Source organism: Prinia subflava, chromosome 12 (genome assembly GCF_021018805.1).
Source record: "Prinia subflava isolate CZ2003 ecotype Zambia chromosome 12, Cam_Psub_1.2, whole genome shotgun sequence".
Classification (NCBI taxonomy): Eukaryota; Metazoa; Chordata; class Aves; order Passeriformes; family Cisticolidae; genus Prinia; species Prinia subflava.
The window spans coordinates 1792827-1814249 of record NC_086258.1 but is presented as its reverse complement, the minus strand read 5'-3'; the positions used below and the strand labels follow the sequence as shown (position 1 = coordinate 1814249).

Below are 21423 nucleotides of genomic sequence, written 5' to 3'. Positions count from 1 at the left end.
ACTGTAACAGCCATGTTTAAAAAATGAACTACTGAACCCACCAAAACCCCCACAGAAACCAGTGTCAGAGGCCAATGTGGAAACAATGACATAGCAGCCATTTGGTAATGAAACAGTGAAGCAATGGAGAACCCAGACCCTAACACTGCTCTGGCATTCTTCTTCTGTCCCTCTTAGTATGAATGATCCCCGGGATTTCTTTGTTCTTGGCCCCTCTTTTGAGGTACCAGCTCAAGCTATGACATCTGCCATTAGATGAAAATTGTGTCCCAAATTTCTTAGCATTTAGAAACTTTTAGCAGCTGCAGTCTAAGGCAACTCCTCCCAAAAACCATAAATCAGGACAAACCCAGGCAGATATTCCCCTGACATACACCTGCTCTGGCTGCACCTTGAAGACAACTCAGGATCAGAGTTTTAGGGAAACCCTCACCTGAGCCTGCATCCATCAGCTTCTCCTGGTGGCTCAGCATCAGGTTGAGCTCTGTTACAAAGACCTGAAGCTCAGGCTCACAATATCTCAGCACTGTGGCCACCAGCAGGAACCAGAAGAAATAAGGTGGCTCGAAGTCTTCACTATCCCTCAGCCTGCTCCATTCTCAGCACCATGGTGCTCCAACCCTCCCCACAGACCCCAGGAACCATTTCCTCGTGACTGTGGGGTGTTTGCCACTGTGACAGCAACACTTTCCAAGCCACCTACAGCCTTGAACCCTATTAATTGCTTGGCCTCTGCGAGGTCCTGCAGTGAAAAGCAGTGAAGCACTAATGAGGACAACCGGCCTGATGAGCAGCAAAAAGACAAAAGGAGGGTATTTGCATGTAATTATGACCAGATGAAGCTTAGACAACATTATTCAATAAGGAGAAACAGCCATTCATAACCAGGCAGGAAAGCCTGATGCCTGGAATATACAATTTGTGCCATATTTGGACAGGAGTTGGATGTGTTTCCATCTTGGACTGACACAGAGACCTTTTCTATTGCAAACATCTCCTACTAAAGTACAATTTTACAGCAGGCAAGCCTGTGCAATGCAGTTGCAATGTTGTTAACATTTATTTTTAATACTTTCTTGGATGCTGAGAAAGCTCAGAGGACTGGGACAAAGCTAACAGGTAAGAGGATGCAAACATTATCCACAGACCACCTGGCCAGTACAAAAGAAAAAGCTGAAGGAGGCAACATTCAATAAATAATGAAGATTAATTTATGCTAATCAGAACAGCTTTTTAATTAGATGCTAGATGAAGTAGCTGTTCTTATGATCTGATTGTTTGGTTTATCAGGATGGTTGTGTTTACAGGACAGATTTTTGGAAGACATCTGTCCCCAATTAGCATAGTGTGGGCTTGTGTATTATATTAATTTGATTAAACATTATCAACTAGCAAGTCTTACAAATTTTAAGGCACAAATTCTTCTTTCTAAGTGGACTGCATTCCTAAATCAAAATTATTTGCTACTTTCTTCAATGACCTGAGGAAGACAGCAGAATCACTAGCAATAAAATAAACTAAATGGGAGGGAGGGAGTTGCCTAAAATAATCTCAAGAACTGACTCATGTCAGGGTAGTGAACTCAGGGACAAAATCTAAGTGATGCTTTACACACTGGACTTTTATCCTGGACACTAATAACTTGGAACTGATTTTTAGCATGATCCCAAAGCCTTAATGGCCACTGGCTCCCTCTCTCTTGGCTTGGATGATTAATATCTATCACAAGATTCACAAACAAAGAGGAATCGTCCAAAAGCAGGAAATTGGTACCATTCTTTTATGCAATTTGATGGAAAGCCTGCATCCAGATCCAGATTCTGTACCTCCGAAAGAGTAATCAGCAAAGAAGGAAAGGAGTGGGTGACTGCTCTGAAAATGACCCTTGGTCTCACCAGGAAGGCATTGAGAAGTCCTGCCAACTTAGTTTACTGAAGCAAAGATTAAGAGAGTGCTTTAATGATGGTTTAGAAGCAGGAAGACTTCTGAGAAGGCAGGACTTTTATTTTTGCCAGCAAAAGCAGGCAAAGAGCCAACAGTTGCAAGTTAAAAATAGACAAAATAAAACCAGAGTAAGTAACCACCAAAACAATTTATTTAAGGATGTGGTGGGTTCTCCTTCATTTGAAATCTCTACAAGAAAAGCCACCAATCCTTTTTTAAAATATCCTGCTGTTTACTACAGACTCAAAGTTCAGCTCGTGCTTTTCCTGTGTGTTTAAATGATTTCCCACAGCACAAGCACACGCTGAGGCATCCAGAGAAACATTTGGTCAAAATGGAAGCACAGCCACATTCCTTTACCTGAGGGGTCAGTAAATCCTACATCCTAAATCCATCTCAGCTGCCTAAACACTGCTTCAGGTGTCTGCTTTTTATTCCTTCAAGCCAAATACTGGAAGGAGAGTCTGAGCTCTGAAGAAGCAAGTGCTCACCTGCTTCACCTTTCTACACTGGAAAACTTGGGATATCTCCTGCTCAAATTCTGCTGTCGGGCACTTCCTGTATCCTCCTGCTTTGGGAAGAGTACTCAAGGCCAGGTTGGATGGGGCTTGGAGCAACCTGGTCTAGTGGAAGGTGTCCCTGCCTGTGGAAGAGGGTGGAACGAGATGAGCTTCAAGGTCCCTTCCAACCCATTCAATGCCCCAAAGGCGCAACCTGGAAGCCCCCAGACCCAAAGGCTGTCCCCCTGGAGAGGGACCACGTTGAGTTACCTTCATGGAGGTGAAGTTCCGGGGGCGGTCAAACTGGAACTCCATTTCCACGGCGCCCGTGCTGAAGCTCTCGTTCCTCCAGCCCACGTAGTCGTAGCCTGGCCACACGCGGTACTGGTGGCTCTGGGTGAAGTCATCCAGCCCCAGCACTCCGTCTGTGAGCTGGCCCAGCCCTCCATACAGGTGCCTGGCCAGGGAGAACAACAGTCAGCCAGAGCTCCAGTGGGAAGCCACATGTGTCTTTCAGCTGGTACCAGCAAAACATCAGGTTTCCTACTCTTGACCCATCCTGCACAAGAGCCCGTTCATTGTTCCTGTACAGCACCACCTTGATGTTGTTTGGGCTGGGATTTTAGCATCATTCCCAGCTTGGGAAAAGGCAGAAGTTTTTGCAATGGTGTCAAGGACCAACAGCAAAGCTGAGCTAAAGGCAGAGCCTCTGGAGAACAAAAACAGATACTCTGGAAAATGACACTGTGTATTCTCCCAGCCGAGCTGGGACTGCAGCATCTCACCAAGCAGCTGCATGGCAGGAACACTGCTCCATCCTGTGCTGGGGGAAGCTGTGGGGAAAGTCCTGCAGGCAGGCACAGAGAGGCAGGAAAATGGGAAGTGAGTCCATGGGCAGCTCACGAGCCACAGCCAGGTCTAACCAAGATCATTTCTGGCATTGCTCCTAAGAGTGTCATTGACTCTTTCCAAGCCTGATTGGACTCTTCGCCAGGACCCTGCCTCATTCCACTCCTATGTGACAGTGCAGAGCCCCTCATACAGTTTTCCAGGACTGTTACAGAGTATAAGATGCTAGTATGACAATTCTGATCCCCTCTGCAAGTCCTTGGCTCTGCAAGTCCACCCCAGGTGAGCCCTCCTGTCACAGGTACATGTACCTTTGAACTGCAAACCAGGATTAACAGCTGGAACAGGCTGATTCCTACTTTTAGGCCAGTCTGGCACGTGAACTAGAGGTTAAGTAGTTTCAAAGAGTCCTGGCTTAGCAGGCTGGGTTTAGTGCCTGCATCTGCAGCCTCCTGACAATCCCCAGCAGACCCAGGTTCCTAAGTTGGTGGTGGACAGCTACATGCAACACTTACTCTGTACATAAAACCCTTTTTTTTTTTAATATCCAAGCTCTACTGTACCAGCCCAGCTTGAAATCATCAGATATTAACATACAAAGACATTGTTACCTAGCATCTGCCACCATCCTACAAGCAGGAAGAAGTGTTTGGGATACAAGACACCAGTGACAGGGTGAGTAGGAAAGAATTCGCACAGTGACAGAGAGAGAGCAAGGGACAACTTCTCCCACCTGCGTTCCTGGTAGCCATCGTAGGTTGAGTCATTCAGATAAACGATGGGGAAGCCAGGAGCTGCTATTGTCCCTCCTTCAGGGATGCTGTAGGATGCCAAACCATCTAAAAAAGAAGGCCATACACCTCAGAAATACAGCAGCAGCAGCCTCCCATCACCTGTGTCCGTGTGACCCTTTTGTTTTTAACATGGACCAACAGAAGTAGTTCCACAGGCTGGGGATTCCCCCTGCACATGTGGGGATGCAAGGGAATCCCAGGGCTGGGCCTGAGCCTGCAGTTGGAGCTGCCATTCCCAGAGAGCCCCTCAGCAATGCCAGGAGCACCTGGGCAAGGCAAGGAGAGAGAGAGCTGGGCCCTGAGGAAAAGCCTTTCCCTGGCCAGCCCTGCCGAACCCTGCCAGGCAGCAGCAGTGCAGGACAGTGGCCCTCAGGCCCTGGTCAGCAGGGAAGGGACACATGGCAGGAGAGATGCCCTTCATCTCTGCTGCTGCTCTGCCAGCCAGGAGGGCACTGAGGGCCCCGAGCCCCCGGGCTGAGGGCTGTGCTGGCTGGGAGGGGACAGCAGAGCTGTGCTGCTCAGGGCAGTGTCTGCCCTGCAGGGCAGGTGCCATGAGACAGTTTTAGTTTCTTTTTCTCTGCTGAGGTTGGGATCAATACACCTAAGTTACGTGTTCCGGCTTGCATGTTTATTATTGCTCATCTATTTACAGGCTCGCAAACTGTGAGCACTAGCAAGCAACTTAGAGAAACGAGGTAAAATGGCACTCTTCTAACTCTTTCCAAGATTATTTAAGTGGTAATTACCCAATAACAAGGTGACACCTTTATTATTTATGTTTCTGACCCAATAATGACCACCCAAAGCCCGCAATGCAGACCTTTCTCACCCAGTTACAGAAAAACACCCAAACCCATGAAGAAGAACGAAGAAGGTGAAGAAGGCAGCCTTAGACAACGCCCAAAATCCTCCATCTTGACTCACTGTACACTAAAATCCCAAAATCTAACTTTTCCAGAATTCCAGCAGCGCCACACCTCCCCTGCAGCAGGGCTCCCCTCAGCGCTGCCTCCCTCCCTCCCTCGCTGCCCGCCCGGGGCTCCGCAGCCGGAGCTGTCCCGCCCGAGCCTCCCTCAGGCCGTGCCCGCCGCGGGCGCTCACCGTGCCACACGCAGCCGTACAGCTCCACCCTCATGCACACCGTCATGGGCGCCCTGGTGACCGGGATCAGGCGCACGAAGCGCGCGATGATGGGCGGCCGCAGGTCCTTCAGCACCACGTCGTAGGTGTCGGTGTTGCCGTCGATCACCTGCGGGAGGTGAGGGAGCCTCAGCAGCAGCTTCTCCCTCATGGAGGCCCTCGTGGGGCCTGCCACAAGGGCAGCTGCGCCTCAGCCCTGGAGGGGCCGATGCAAATGGGCAGAAATACCCCTCGGGGTCAGTGTGAGAAAAGCCTGCCTCCCCCGGGCCTTTGCAGCACCACAATAATCTCTTAAGTTCTGTTACATTAGTGGTTTGTCAACTTTGTTAACATTAGTTATGTCACCCTGCTCAGCCCCCGTTCACCATAGACTCACCCCTCCTGGGATGTTCTTCCCTCCCTTGAACCCCACTGGCTCTGTTTTGCCACACTACTCCACCCCTGTTACCCTGCTGGTTTCCCCCCAGTTCCTATTTACCCCCTCTGCACCACTTTTCCCTAACCCTATTGAACCTTGACCCTCAGATCCACCCCTTTAGTCTCATTTATATCCCTGTGCCCTCAGCCCCCTCCTCGCTCTGGTGCCTGGATTTTATTTGAGACTGTTCTCATCCCTGAACCTCTACTCTGTATCCCTGGACCCCTTTGCTATCCCTGCCTGTGCTCCTGAACGAACAGTCTTGGGATATCCAAACAAGAACACGTCCCTTCGTCAGTGCCATTGCAGGTGTGCCCCCATGGCCCAGGGTGACTTTATGATGCTTGTGTCCCCAGTCATCTGCTCTGTTGACATTGGATGCTACGTTCTGTACCTTTGGGACTGGTTCTGAGAGCAAAGCAGGGAGAAAGAAGCACAGTTTGTTTGCAGAAACTACACTCCCTCCTCCACATTCTGCTCCTGGACTGTGCTGTCTGCAGCACGGACAGACAGCAGGACAGATCTCCTTTGCTTTTAGTTGGTTTTAGCTAGCTAAAGCAGAGAAGTTCCCTGGACTGGTTTTTTTTCCTTTTTTTTTGGGAGTGTTTAACCCTGCTCTGGACTGAAAACCGAGAAGACACCCGTAGCTCACACCTGCAGCCCACTGGGGCCCAGGACAGCATTTTCCAGCACCGGAGGGACTGGTAAGAGACTGGGCAAGCTGAGCTACACCCACAGCAAGGACTTTCTCAATTTTGCCATCTCACTTCAGAACGAGAGGTTTTATTGTTTCATATTATTAATTTTTTATGCTTGTGGGCACTTTGTTAAATAGTTTTTTCCACTTTTCTCCGGGGAAATTCTTTTCTGGGTTGGTAGGTGAAGGGGCCATTTGGGTTTGCTTTCCAGAGGGACCCCATTCGGAGCTTTCCTCCCAAATTTGCCCTAACCCAGGACACCACAGTCCCCCACAATCCCAGGCTCAGGGACGCAAAGTCGTGGCACTCCTGTTGTGCTGCTGGGCTGCACGTGGTGCTCCTGCACCCCCTGGTTTGAGACTGGGGAGCTTCCCCAGGTGGAATCTGCAGGGTGAGAGCTGCTGCTGCTCCTCCCATGGCTGATGGGGTGTGAGGGGTGCTGCCATTTCACCTCCTGCCCACTGCAGACCCCCCCGGCAGCACTGAGGGAGGAGGGAAAGGCAGGTGGGGGTGAAGGTGTGAGTGGACGTTGCAGAGAGTTCCAGTTACTGGATGAAACCCCTTCCTTCAAGGGATCCGTGGGTTCCAGCAACAGGTAACAGAGCTTGCCCTCATCACCAGTTACCTGGTGGAGGTTCCTGATGTCCTTTCTCTTTGAGACAACACAATTCCAGAGGTGCTGCAGTGTTTGGTGCTGCACAGGAGGCATATTGGACTGAGGAACTCAGCATCACCACAGCCACCCCACCACACCCCACTGCAGTGCAGTGACAGGGCAGGGCCCCTCACCCTTCCCCTCAGTGCCACCATTGTCCTGGGAACACTCCACTGTTTGACTTCCCCTCCCACCCCACAAACACAGCTCTTGTAGCACACACCAAAATGGGAGGGATGGGCAATATAATGGTAATGGCCAAAAACCTGATCAAAGCCCTGAGTGAGCAAATAATTCATTAACAAGATAACAGCTGTTACCAAATATTGCACTGCAGACCCTGCTGGGACTTCCAAAGCACACTCAGTGCAAGAAAACATCACCACACCCAGCACCTCTCTAGTCTGGCTTAGGTCTTCAGACTCCACAAGCCAGCCTGAGGCAAGGTGACCAGGTCAGAGCTGCAGACCTGTAGGTGAGATTCCTTCCCAGGAAATCCTTCCCAGGGGAAGTTTAACAAAGGCATATGAACACACAGCCCAGAGCTCTGTGCTCAGGTCTGGAGACAGCATGAGACAAATGTGGTGAGCAGGGAAGCTTCTGAGTGTGTGGGCTCAGCACATTTCTGCTCTCTAAACTCCTTCCTCCTCAACATCCATAGTCCAGACACTGCTATCAGACATCCAGAATCTCCTGAATTCCCTGCCACCCTCTCCAATTTTAAATCCCAAAGCAGGCATCTGCTTGGCAGCTTCCAATCTAGAAACAAGTGTCTAAGGGAAGGAGACCCATGTGGTGTTTGAGACGTGCACAGACAGGCAGTGAAGAGCCAGTTTTCCTGATTTGGGGGATCAGGTCAGGGCATGGACAAGGAAAGAAAACTTCAGACACTCCTTCAGAAAAACAGCACCCGTGCACTGGCTCCACAGGAGAAGAGTTGAGAATCCTGCCCATCTTCTGAAAGGAGCAAAGGAGATGATGCACCTTTGTAGTTACTGGAATCATTACTGGAGTGTAGCTACTAGTAAAAAATATTATTTTACTAGGGTTTTTTTAGTTACTAGGATCCTAGTGGATTTAAGTTACTACTGGATCCACTAGTAACTTAAATTAGTTACTAGTTCCTAGTGGAACTACTCATTACTAGTTACTAGTTCCTAGTGGAACTACTCATTACTAGTTACTAGTTCCTAGTGGAACTACTCATTACTAGTTACTAGTTCCTAGTGGAACTACTCATTACTAGTTATTAGTTCCTAGTGGAACTACTCATTACTAGTTATTAGTTCCTAGTGGAACTACTCATTACTAGTTACTAGTTCCTAGTGGAACTACTCATTACTAGTTACTAGTTCCTAGTGGAACTACTCATTACTAGTTATTAGTTCCTAGTGGATTTAAGATCCACTAGTGTCTTTAGTTACTTTAGTTAGGGTTTTTTTTAGTTACTAGTAAAAAATAAGTCCACATCCTGTGGCTGCCATTCCTCAGGGCTAGAAAACCCAAACCAGCTGTGAGGGAGACAAACCCAGCAGCAGTTTCCAGTGCTGGCCACTGCTGATCCCAGTGCTCCCCACGTCAGGAATGCTGCAGCACTGCTGGATGATGCACAGCAAGCACAGAACCCAGGCAGAACACACCACTCCAGCAGAGCCAGGATGAAGTGGGATGCACTGAGCAGGGTGTGGAGGATGTGCCTCACACAGTGCAGCTTTCCAAGCAGGCCCAGCTGCCCCAGGCTCACCTTCCTGCCCTGGCGGTCCCTCCAGGAGATCCAGCGCTCCCCGTTGCGGCTGTAGTCGATGCGGTAGGCGCGGGCAAACTCCTTGCCCGTGGCGCGGGCGTGCCGGCCCTGGGTGCCCACCAGGGTGATGAAGAACAGCTTGTGCAGGTCAATCTGCAGGAACTGCACATCTTCAGGCTCCAGCAGACCCGCTGGGCACCAGGCTCCATCCCCTTCTTCCCTCTGCAACCTGAAGGGAAAAATCACATCCATTAAAACAATCAGACTCCCAGTGATTAATTGAGGAAACACCCGGGACTTTGAGGGTTGGGAGGAAGCAACAAAACCAGCAATGGCTACCAAATACCTCTGCCATATGGGATTCATGGTCAGTTGAGACTCAAATCCTACAGGCAGTTTTGCCCTATGCAGAACAGCTCCTCTGCCCCCGACATCTTCCTTTAACTACCTGGAGTAATTTCTTCCCCAGACAAATTTTGACATGGATCAGAAACAACCCTGCTGCTCAGTAGGGAACTGCTCGCTGCTCTGTAGCATCTTGCTGCTAAACCCCACAGGGTAAGGCCTGAACTTCTGCTTGACCACCTCCTGCAGCTCTACAAAGCTCAAAGAGGAACCATCTTAAAAATACATTTTAGTGAGAAAAGCTTTGCTTGAAATTATTCTGGGTCATTTCAATGAGTATTGCACAGTTCCTGCAATCATCAGAGCTGCTGGTGTAGGATGCTGCCAGGAGAGTGGGGGGAAGGTCTCTGCTCCTAAGTTGAACATTGTGAGAGCTGCAGTTGTGAAAAATTTACTGCACACCAAAAATGTGTGGATTTCTTAGCCAATAGCAAGCCCTAGAAGTATCCTTGGCTGTCAGAGAGCTACCTCACCTCCAGCTGATGGGATCAGTGAGGGCATCAGGGAACGTGGTACCCCACAAGAAGACACTAAGTCAAGGCTCAGGCCAGAGGAGATTTTAATCTCTGGCTGGTCAGCTGGTCCTGCAAGACTTTCTTACACTGAAATAACAGTAAAAGCTCTAAAAAAGGCAGAAAGGGTGACTGAAGTGACAGGGACAGACATCTGCAGGGGACAACTCTGACCTCTAACCAAATGCAGTCAGCCACATGCCTTCACCCTGTGGGCATCCAGCTGCCCCAGCAAAGAGAGATGGCAAGTGATGCCCAAAGTGTTTCCAGCACTGGACATAAGCCATACCCAGAGGAAAAATCTCCCAGCTTTCAGACCCACAGGCCTGTTCAAACAATATTAAAACACAGCACACAGCATCAGTGCTCAACCACAGATTAGGAAAAAATAATATTTGAGCACTAGGGGAATTTTATGATTTTGGACTGCCTGAATTCACCATAAAAATATAATTATCATAGTTAACCTGAAAGTCTTATCTGACTTGCACCAAAGATATAAGAATATTTGGTATCACCATTACAAACAATTCTAAGGAAACTCACATTTGCAACTCTTTTGTGAATCATCACAGCTTTGAGAGAATTACCAAAAGAAAAAAGAAAAGAAAAGCTTATGATAAAGACTGTAGGCCTCCTTGACAGTGAAGAAAATAATTTAGCTGCTTTCTTAACAAATCCTTAGCTCCGCATTTCCAAGGTTTTTGAGGCAGAATGAGCACAGCCCATTTCCTCAATAGGATGCTGTTGAAAAATTTATCCTTGTAAAGGATTTCCTATGATTTAGTTTAAAGCACTCCACAAGAATCCCAGGGGCACTGTCCCTGGCTGATCTGTAAGTCACAAATCCTTCAGAGATTTATTCACAGAGTGACTAAAAGATGGGAGTCAGAGTCAACCTGGGTCCCCAGTCCCATCCCCTGCTCACAGCAGGGCCAGCTCCAAGGCTGCCCTGTGCCCAAGGCCTGGTACTGCCAAGTCCCCAAACACTGAGATATCCTCACCTCTCTGGGTCCCCATCCCATCCCTTCATTCTCATGGAGAAGGATTATTTTTACTTAACATTTAACCAGAATTTCCTGCATCACAGCTGTGACCATTGCCATTGCCTCCTGGCCTTTCACTGTGCACTACCCAGATTGAATATGGAAACAGCAAACAAGGTTTTAAGGGTGGGGGATCTTCTTCCTGAACCATATATTGAGTATCTAGGGGCAAAAAAGGACTGAACCTGTTGTCAGAGGTGAACCCACCGTGCATACTGGGGCCCTGTGGAGTCGTACCACTGGCTGGAGGCAGTGATGTCCTCATCCCGGATGGTCCCCTCGTGCATCCCCAGGGGGTAACGACAGATTGCTGCAAATGGGGACACAGGCAAGGAAACAAAGATCAGCACTCATTTCTATGAGCATCCCCAGCCAAGTTTCATTAAAAGGCTATCGTGCCCAGGGAATAAACAAATAAAGAACGAAAAAAAATATTAAATACTTTATAATGATCATAAACTGAAATTATAAGTAACGCATTAGACTTACAGTATCATTCAGCACAGGCAAGGCAAAAATTTTACAAAGAAACATTTTAAGAGCAGGGAATCCCAAACCATATTATTGTTACTGTTTGCATGGACCCATTTTACAATGACAAATTATTCATCAATAATGATGTGACATAAAAAGGAAGCTTTTGTTCAAGATCTTTCTTTCCCTGGAATAAACTGGATGCTTGACTTGTGTTCAAATGGAAACAATTATTACCTTGACCAGTTCAGACAGAAGGGAGAAGTTAAGCATCCATTACAGAAGACAAGTCATGGAAACATCTGCTCTGTCCTGCCACTGCAGCCTGGAGTTCACATCTGCCCACGAGCCCCTGTCCGTCCATCCTGCCTCATCCCAGCCTGTTCCTGCCTGCAGCCTCAACTGGAGCAGCCATTTCTCCCCAGCATGGGAATACTCTCAAACTTGGTGCCTCCAGGGAGCACAGACACAACTGGCTCAAGCCATGGATGTCCAAAAGCTCCCCACACCAGTACCCTGCAGATGCAGCTGACAAATCCTAGCTGGCCTTGAGGTTCTCTCTCCTGACAGAAGTTTTTAAATATGTTCTAGAATATTAGATATGTTTGGGGAAACTCTAAATCTGAAACTAAATCTGCCTCTCCCTCAGGCAGGGCTGTCCTGGGTGTCCTCCTGCTTTCCCAAATTCCCAGAACGGGCTGGGTTGGAAGGGACCTCAGAGATGATCTCCTGCCACCCATGTACTAAACCTGGATACTGCTCAACAGGAGCTGCACTTCAAGGATCCCCATGGGTCCCTTCCAACTCAGGAGATTCTGGGATTCCATGAAATCCATTCAGCAGGTTCAGAAGCCACAAGACAAGACAGAGGGATGAAAACCACCTTGCTGTTATCACTACACAGAATAAAGCACCTCAGGCTGAGTAACTGCCTGACAGATCTGAAGTAGAAATGTTTGCAAACAGAGGGTGGTGCTTCAATAGGGTTTGCCTGCAGCTGTTAGGCACATCAGTGAATGTGTGATGTGCTAAGTATTCCTAAATCACTGGGTAAAAGAGGTGGCTGCTGAGGTGACAACATTTGCTAATGATACCAGGTTATTTAATATTAAAAAAATTTAATGTTTTTTTTAAAATGATGGGAATACCTATAAAACAAACTAGAATTAGCATTACAGCATTGCCTGTATTCATGGTCAGATGCCAGGGAGATAAGGAATAGAGCTCTTGCTCCTTCCTTCCCTCATCAAAAGGCAGAGAAGGCAACACAGATGATGAAGAAGCAAAGATCAGCAGCTTCATCTTTACAAAAGGGATTACTGAAGTATGACAAAGATAATTTATATTGAACAATAGATATCTGCACTGTCTCTCAAAACACCAGAACCAGGAGGCATCAAAAGGTCAGGTAGGAGAGCTCAAAACCAGAACATAAATCCTCAGCCTATTAAACACTCCAGTGCCACAGTTTCCCGTGGGTTCAAAAAAACAGCTGAACAAACTCACAGCCACCACAAGCAAATAAATACCCAAGCACTGGCTCTGGAAGCTGCAGTGATCTGAGGATATCCCTGGGGTAAGGCTCTGCTGTGTGCCAGCCCATCCATGAACCCTTTCAGAATCAGAGGGATGGGACCCTGCTGGAGTCAGGCCACTGAGCTGGGTGGGCCCCTGGTATCACCCACAACATTCATAGGCCTGAGTTTGCCAGGAGGCCTGAATTCCCTGGGAGGAAACTGCTGTCTGCCTGGGATCAGAACAACTGTGCCTGCTGAAAGCCAACCGAGAGCTCCAACTACTGCTCTTACACTGCACAATCAGGTCATTTGGGGAACCAAAGCAGCCTGGACTGTCTTCACTCTCACCTGTCCCACCACAGACCAGTACATCCTGATCTGCTGTGGGTAAATACATGGACATTCTCCAAAAGGTGGGGTCACCATCTGACAGCAGAAAGTGCTTTCTGTGCTCCTGCAGTGGGAGTCCTGTGTGGTCACACCTCATTTAAAGGTCAGACACGCTGGCCAGCAATGCCAGATGGAGAGCAAGTTGGGAAGGACTCAGGGGGACTGAGTCCTCCTGCAATCCTGAACAAAACCCATTTGGTTCACAACCCCAGGGCTGGCAGCAGAACCCAATGCATTGAGGGATGCACTCTGTGGGTGGCCACAGCTCTCACCAAACCAGCAGTATGAGGCTCTCACCAAATGCACCTATCTTGAACAAAACCATCCTTGGGTTCTGTTTAGGTGCCACCAGGACTCCTGACCCTTTACTGTGCACTCAGGAGACACTGAGGCTCAGAGGGGTGGCCCAGCCCATCTGTCAGTGAGGTCAAACAACTGCTCCAAGACAAGAGGGCTCCCCATGACCCTGCTGCGCAGGTCTGGAATCACCCCTAAAGCAGCTCCTGTGGGTTCTAGGGCAAGGCAGGACACGCTTCAGGCTGCTCCTGGAGCAGGTCAGGAGGTCAGGATAATCCATGGAGCTTGTGGTGTCACAACCAAGAGCAGCTGGCCCATGGTGCTGGAATCTGTCTGGGAAGAGCAGGGCCAGCCTGGGAGAGAGGCATTGGAGCAGCTGGGGGAGCTGAGGAAGCAAAGCTGCCTGAGGATGTCACAGGCAGAGCTGAGAAGTGTGAGGTGTTATTTCCTGATGGAAGAGATTCCTGCGGGAGGTGGGACCTGTGCTCAGAGCCCACCCGCTCCCTGGAGCTGCTGTGGAAGAGCTGTTCCTGCACCAGGACCATCAAAAGGAACCTGCATGGGGCTGACCCTGCAGCTGCCATCCCTCCTCTTCCATGAGGTTTAACCATCAGGAGCAGATGGCAGCCCCAGCTCCACGCTGGGTGTGTGGTGGGGTGCACAGTGCAGGCAGTGCTGTGTAACTGGGAGCACAGGAATGCTGCTGAGCTCCCTCACTTCACTTCTGGCTGGCTGCAGCACAACCTCAAACCTCTGCAAATATCCAGAGGCCAGAGCAGGATCAGAGCCAGCCACAAAGGGCTCCAAACAAACAGAGCCAGCCCCAGCAGAGCCAGCACAGGCCCTCAGGGTAGCACTGCTGCCTCACCACACCTTCAGCCAAGCTGGAAAAGGATTAAACTCATTTATTTCACAGACTGTCTCCCGCTCAAAACACCTCATTACAGGAATTTTTTGCAACACATTGCAGACCATTATCTTACTCATTTCCATCATGACCATATCCTGCCAAATGCTGTAGGATAAGAGTCCCTCCACAGGGACTCACAGGCTCATATCCCCATCCCCACCCTGTCTTTGTGCCAGGTGAGGTTTTCTGTCTGTCCTTTCACACTTCTCTCTCCAGAATGCCCCTTGCTGGCTGGAGAGCTGTGCCTGATGCTTTGCTCACTGGTAATTTGTTTTCCACAGCAAGCACAGAACGTCTGAGCCGGTCTACAGTGAGGCTTGTCCTGCAGGCCACACAGTTAAAGAGATGGAGGGATATTCAGAGCTCAAGACAGGCCTGAGTGGGCAGAAAAAGGAAGATGTTCATGTGCCTGGACCTTCCTGGGACTGGCAGGAGAGTGTCCCACCCCAGCACAGCTGTCGAGGAATATCTCAGTCCAGAGGACATTCGGGAACTATGTCACTGATTATCTCTACGTGCAACCTTTCTTTACACTCATTCCCCATGAGAGGCAAAGAAAGGTGAGAAGGAGCACACAAAAGGTGGGAGATGAGTTCCTCTCCCAGCCTGGCAGCTCCCTACCAGGGTTGACTTCGGTGCCAGAGGGCTCAGGCAGGGAGGCCAGCAGCAGCATGCAGAAGATCATGGTAGCAACTGGAGGTGCTGCACAGGGTCAGACGAGTCCTTCAAAGGCAGCAGCTGCCATCTACATCTCTGAAAGACAAAGCAAAGAGAGAGGATGAGTCCTCCAGAGCCAGGACTTCTCTGTGCTGCAGGGCTGCTGTGTGTCACTGCCTCGTGACAGGCTGGGCAATCTTCCCTGCCTTCAAGAGAGTCTTTGACCTCAGCCCTGCTCTGCTCATCACCAGATCAGAGGCTCGGTGAAGAACCAATGATCACTGGAGTGTCTGCACCACCCCTAAAGCTGGCAGTGCTGTCCATCTTTCAGGCCCTCTGCTGCCATGACTCCTGGGTGGATGGATGCACCCTCTGAACTGCTTGAAACAGGTCCAGCACAAAGTAATCTCTCCCTCATCCATACTTCACTTTCCTTACTAAATTAACAAGCAGTGAAACTGCAGCTACAAATGAACATGGAGAGTCCAACCAGGCTTCTCAGGAAAGCTTTATCCACCCAAACCTTGGCACCAAGCAGCCCAGTGGGCACGTTAGAACTTGCCACACAACTTTATCTTAAAGATCCAGAACAGGGTGAAAATAATCTGTCCCTGCACGTCCACACTGCTGCCAAAAGTGCATGTGCACTCACACGGGTGAGCACACTTCATTTCCTGTTTGGAAATTAGGAAAATAGCAAAGGCCTAAATACTGGCAATTTCAGTGGAAAGCCATGATAACACCTAAAGGAACAGGAGGTCAGATCAGCAGTTATGTGAATTCTTTGTGTCCACATTCACTACAAAGGGCCTTGGGAGGCTCCCATCCTGGAGGATAATTTTACAGAAGGCAGGTTAGAGGCTCTGTCCCATAATGGAATGCCAGGAGAAAAGAAAACAGAACAAATCAACAAATGTAAAGTTGCCAGGACCAGAAGGTGTTTGCTCAAGAATCCTCAGAGTTTTAGTAAAAAGGCAACACTGAATGTTGGGATTTGTTAGTGAAGGGGGAGAGGCTATAAAAGGGGCCATCACTGTGCCAGTGCATGCATGCATGAAGGAGCATCAAATGCCACTAGCTCAGAGATTGGTAACAAAAGGCTCTTTTCTTCCCCCCAATATAATTAAACTGTACAAGTCATAGCCCTGAGCTGCCATGGATACCCAAGGGACTGGATATATTCACAACAGATACACCACGGCTCCTTAAATCCAAAGGTAAAACTTTTGGCTTGGGAAATCTCCCAGCTGCAGATTGCTGGATGCCCAGAAGCTAAATCGGGGTTAGAATCACTGGAGCTTGCCCTGTTTTTATTCTCTTTCCTAAGGATATGCTACTGGCCATTGTCCCTGCTGGATTCCATCAGAAAAGATGGCTCTGAGCCTGAAAAACAACTATGGGCCTTCTTGGGAAGGGAGCCAAACACGCAGGCAGGAGGGGGAGCTAATGCTGGATGGCTGTGCCTTGCTGTGCCCAGCCAGGCAACCAAAAAACAGCTTAAAATCACCAGGTCCCTCCTGCTTCAGCCACCTCCTGGCTCCCTACACAAGCACCCTGGCCAGGGCTGGGAAGGGGCTGTGATCCTGTGGCATCCCCTGTGGTGAGCCTGCAAAAGCAAAGCACAAGCCCAGATCTCAGCAGGAGGGTCTGGCGACCACAGAAGAGGTTTTGACCAAGCACTCTGGAGCTGTTTGTGCATCCAAGGTCATCCTTCCCCCCTGCAATGGAAGGAGGTGATGACTGCTGAAAACACATCGATTCCCACCATCCCAGGGCAAACTGCAACTACCACAGAGAAGAGAATTTGTGTGCTCAGCTGGAGGGAGACTTTGGAAAGAAGTTTTGGGGCAGAGTTTGAAGACAGACTTGGTGGGTGTTCATTTATGCAGGTGATTTACTAAGGTGTCCTGGGAGCTCCCAAAGCCGGACCTACAAAGGGAACTGCAGAGAGTTCAGCTCTGGGAGAGACAGTCCTGCCACAGGACCTGAGAAAGGGACCTGTTGTCAACATCAAGGCTTTAACTTGAAAACCTGGAGGAGGTGATGGGAACTCAGCAGAGACCTGTCTGGTGTGGTGGTGCTGTGACCATGACCCAGATCAGCTGCACCATATGGGTGAAGTCCAGGGTAGATCCTTCCGTGGGTGCCCAAGCTGGATCAGCCACTGAGCAGAGCTGCAGCTTGTGGAGAAGGCCCTGGAAGGAGAATAGCAGCTTGGAGATGTGTCCCAGGTGACTTCTGTGCTGTGTGTTTAAAAACTCCCAACAAAGAGCCCTCAAATGGCCAATGACACACACACACAGACTGCACACCCTCATCTTCCCTCCAGAGCCTGACAAACTGGGTGAGCTTCAGCACTCAGGCTGGCTCCACCAAAACACACAGGGATTTCTCTCTAACTTATCCAGGAATAAGGATGGCTGGAAAGCACTGAAATAGGGGTTGTGGTTAGGTTCAGGGCCCAAGCCCCACTGTTAAAACAAGAAAAAAATGAGAGCAGCCCCAGACACCAGTAAGTGTTCCGATGCCTCCATTTCCCATTGGGTCCAAAAGCTCAGCAAAGAAAGATCAAGAGCAGGGGATCATCCATCCTCTGCCAGCAGCACAGCACTCACAGCCCAGCTGGGATGGGCTGCAGGCACTGGTGAGGGCCTCACTTTGAGACTTAACATAAGGAATTTCCTTTGACAAGAGTAGTTGTGGTGTGCCCCCTATCCTCTCAAAATGACAACCACCACCAGTGTCATAGCAACAGAATAAATGCACCACAAACAGCACCACTGTCTCATCTGAACAAGCACAACATAAATGCCCACTTGTTTTATGCTAATATCAGGCCATGTTCTGAATGACACCTTTTGTGCTGTCACAGAGCCAGTCACATCATTTAACCACCTGAATGTGATGACAGGAAAGTAAAATATCAGGAGAAAAGGAGGAATGAGGTGTGGGGACAAGGGAAGTCACGCAGAAATGCCCAAGCACTATTTCAGCTCCTGCCACTGAGCCAGCAAGCAGCACTGGAGAAAAGGTACAAACTGGGGGCACAGACCGGTGTAGGTGCCACCCTGAGACCCAGGGGCTTCTCAGGGCTTGAGGGGCACAAGGACCTCTGCAGGTCCACAAAAACAGCGTGGCTTGGGGAACTGCAAGCCAGAATTGGAAGACGTGGCCAACAGAGGCCAGTCTGGCCTCCAGGAGAGGAAAGGAACTCTCCAGAGCTGATCTAGAGCTCACCTGTCAGCAGCTCTGTGCCTACAAAAAGCTGGCTTTGAATTGGGCCCTTGCCTAAGGAGTATCCAAGACAAGCAGGATGAATCCAGTCTGGATGTGTCTCCATTGTTGACAGACAAAAAGGCTGGTCTGGACTAGTCCTGTCACTCCAGTTTGGTAACATGAATTCTCACCTTTGTGTGTGGCAGTGGTGAACTATTTCCAGCAGCTCAGCCCTGCACAGGGACCTCAGCAGCTGCTTCAGGCCCTGCTGGGTTTGTTTCTCCCACCACATTTGGTTCTCATTCCTGGATCACTGAAGTGCCTGTCAGTGAGTGCAGGGAGGGGTGACGCACAGAGGGGGCAAACAATGCCATTTCTCAGCTTTTGGTGCTCCACAGCAGCTGCTGCTCTCAGCAAGGTCAGCAAGAGTGTTTTCACACCTTCAGAGGGTGAAACATTTTGAAGGAGGTTCAGCCCCACTCAGGAGCTCTAGCTGCAGAAATGAAGAACTACTGATGTTGATTGGTGCTGAGTCTTAATCTCATCCAGGAGTAGGTTGGATTCCCAAACTGCACACTTCCCAGAGTTGGGACACACTGGAATTACTACTAAATACAACCCTCTGTACAAACTGCTTGGGAATCATCTTACTAAGGACTTTTTCTGTGTAAATGGCTCAATACTTTTCTTCCAGCTGCATTAGAGTCCTTTGCTGTACTCATGCCTATCTTCCCACCCTGCCCACACATACACACCAAGTGCCAAAACTACAGCACAAGCCCAAAACCAGCAAAAACAGGATTAGCAACATCCTCTGAGAGGCAAGAAAGTGTTAAACTCTGTTCCCAGGCCCGACTGGATCAAGTTCCTAATTGCTAACAGCTGGCTGCAGGAGAATAAAATCCTGTTACAATCATTGGGAGAGTGGGGAAAAAAAATCTACTTGTTGAAAAACTCACCAAGAAATGCAAAAGAGGGCACTTTTCCCCAATAAAACCAGCAGATACCATGCCTGAAAAGCCACTCCGTGCCTCCACAGAGAAGCAGCTGGCTGTGACCCAGCACTGTCCCCGGCACAGGCTCAGCGAGCACAGGAGGGAGCTATTCTTCAGTGATGTGCATGAAGAAGGTGGGACTTGGAGCTCCTCCAGGTACTGTTCTCCCTCCAGAGATCCATTACGGAGGTCTGGCATGTTTGCAAGCCTCTCTAGATCCCAACTGAATCAGGCATTTGTTTTAACTGGTTTCTTTGCAGATCATTACCCTGGAGTGGGACCTGAGGGTTTGCTGCAGGAATCCCATTCCAGATGCCCAGAGCCACGCCAAGAAACTCCACAGTTGTGGGCAAGACACAGAGTGTATCACACACAGAGCTCTGTGTACAACAGGAGGAGCCATCCTGAATCAAAGCATCCTCGGAGGAGGCCCAGGAACAATCAGGAGAACTGGATGGCATCTCCTAGCACTCCAAAAGGAATTCAGAAGCAAAGATAATAATTGAGGCAATATCTGATGCTTGAAGAAATAACAGGCTGGGAAGTGTGATTTCCACTTTTTTGGCTCCAAAACAATGGCAGAGCATTTCTCTTTGCCTCAGAGTTAATCTGAGAGACCCCAGCTGTCTCTCCCTAGAGCATACGCAGCTCTGGCTTGGACCAAACAGAACTTGGTAATGAAAATGCTCAGCAGAAAGAATTCTGATCACTTTTTAAAATGTTCTTCTTAGTTTACAATTCAAATACTGGCACAAGACTGAAAAAAACAGAGCATGGCTCCTGACCAGAGAACATGGCCACCCACTCCAGCAGAACTGCTGGAGGGTGAGGGATGGACCAAGCCAGGCTGTCTGTGCAGGAGCCCTGTGAAAATAAAGAAACAAATTTCCCCTTGGGTGAACTCAGTGTGGTATCTCTCTCCCTGGGTTCAATCAACCAGGCAGTAATGGAGAGGTCTCTACATGAAACGTGGATGACACCTGGACAAACCAAGTGCCGACAGTGACACCAAAAATCATTGTGTCAGAGGAACAGGGGAGCTGGGCAGGGCCAGCAGGATCCTGGCATGAAGTGCAACAGGAGATTTGGGATTTAGGCACCAACAGAGACGGTCAGAAAGAGGAAAAACCCATTGCAATGTTAGGAGCACAGTGGGGGACATTGGTCAGAAATAGTGATACCATTAAGTGGTGTCCAGAGCAGCAACAAGGCTGGACAGATAAAAGCAAACAGATTTTAGGTGAAAGGGTTGGGTTAATCAAGATACATGTGAGAATGAGCAGGGAAACTGAGACAGGAATAGGCTCCAGCATAACTGAGGTGGCATTAGGAGACCTGTCACAAGAGACATGAGTGTGGGACTAAAAGGACAACATTCAGGAGTGGCACTTGGGTTGAGGACAGGGACACCACAAAGCTGAGTCTGAGGCAGTGGCAGAAGAATGGGAACATCAAGGCCTGAGTGTACTTCTTGAGAGGTGGGGGATAGGCCTGCCCTAAGGCTGAGGAGGGTTTGAGCCTTGTTTTCCATGTTGTAGCCAAACATCTTAATGAGGTTATGAAGAAAGTGACACCTCATTGCTGCTAGATTTTAGGAGAAAAACAGCATTGCAGTCACCCACACCACAGCATTGAACACTGGGAGGAGCTTCAGCCCATGGACTCAAACGTGAGGCAGTGCCTCACCTACGGCCCAGAGAGAAGCTGGTGTTTCTGCACAAGACCAATAAATCCTCCAGATTTTTCCCACTGCCACTCAGCCAGTCCTACAGGAGTGGGGTGTCCTCAGTTTGTGAAACTGCCCAGAGCACTTCTGTCACAAAACCAGACTGGGGGATAAATGAACATGCATTAAGTGTAATTTAATCCATCCAAGTAACAAGGCCAAAATTAGAAACCATTATAGAGACAAAGCCAAAGATATGGAAATGCAAATTCACTGCACCACAATGGTGGGTTTTAGCTCAGATAAACCAAAACCAAAGCTTCCCCACCAACCCAGGGCATGGGAACTCTATGCTCATCTCAACCAAGGAACCTGGAAGCACTTCCCACCACCCAGCCAGACCTGCCAGGGCCCTGCTCAGGATATGGCCAGTCCCCAGGAACCCCCATCCCGCAGCAGGGGCAGGGAAGCCTCCAGCACACCCTCCAAAATACACATCCCCTCAGCTGCAGAGACTCCAGCTCCCAACTCTAGGACAGGACTTTCTGTAGGACAGAAGTGGCAGGAAAACAAGATTGTGCACAAACCAGCAGTTC

General features: G+C 49.2%; 1 protein-coding gene across 5 annotated transcripts in view; it reads right to left on the bottom strand.

Annotated features, from left to right (window-relative positions):
* The window catches only part of LOC134557314 (discoidin domain-containing receptor 2-like), a 58798-nt gene that overhangs the window by 16883 nt on the left and 20492 nt on the right, over nt 1-21423 (bottom strand). For 4 of the 5 annotated variants that reach the window (XM_063410220.1, XM_063410218.1, XM_063410219.1 and 1 more), the window contains 6 exons: nt 14915-15046; nt 10913-11015; nt 8743-8971; nt 5189-5336; nt 4027-4132; nt 2715-2901 (listed from right to left, as the gene is read on the bottom strand). In XM_063410220.1, coding sequence (XP_063266290.1) covers nt 2715-2901; nt 4027-4132; nt 5189-5336; nt 8743-8971; nt 10913-11015; nt 14915-14978 — 837 coding nt within the window. In that variant the 5' untranslated portion in view covers nt 14979-15046. Of the gene's footprint in view, nt 1-2714; nt 2902-4026; nt 4133-5188; nt 5337-8742; nt 8972-10912; nt 11016-14914; nt 15047-17012; nt 17146-21423 lie in introns of all 5 variants that reach the window. The other variant, XM_063410222.1, reaches the window with a different exon arrangement.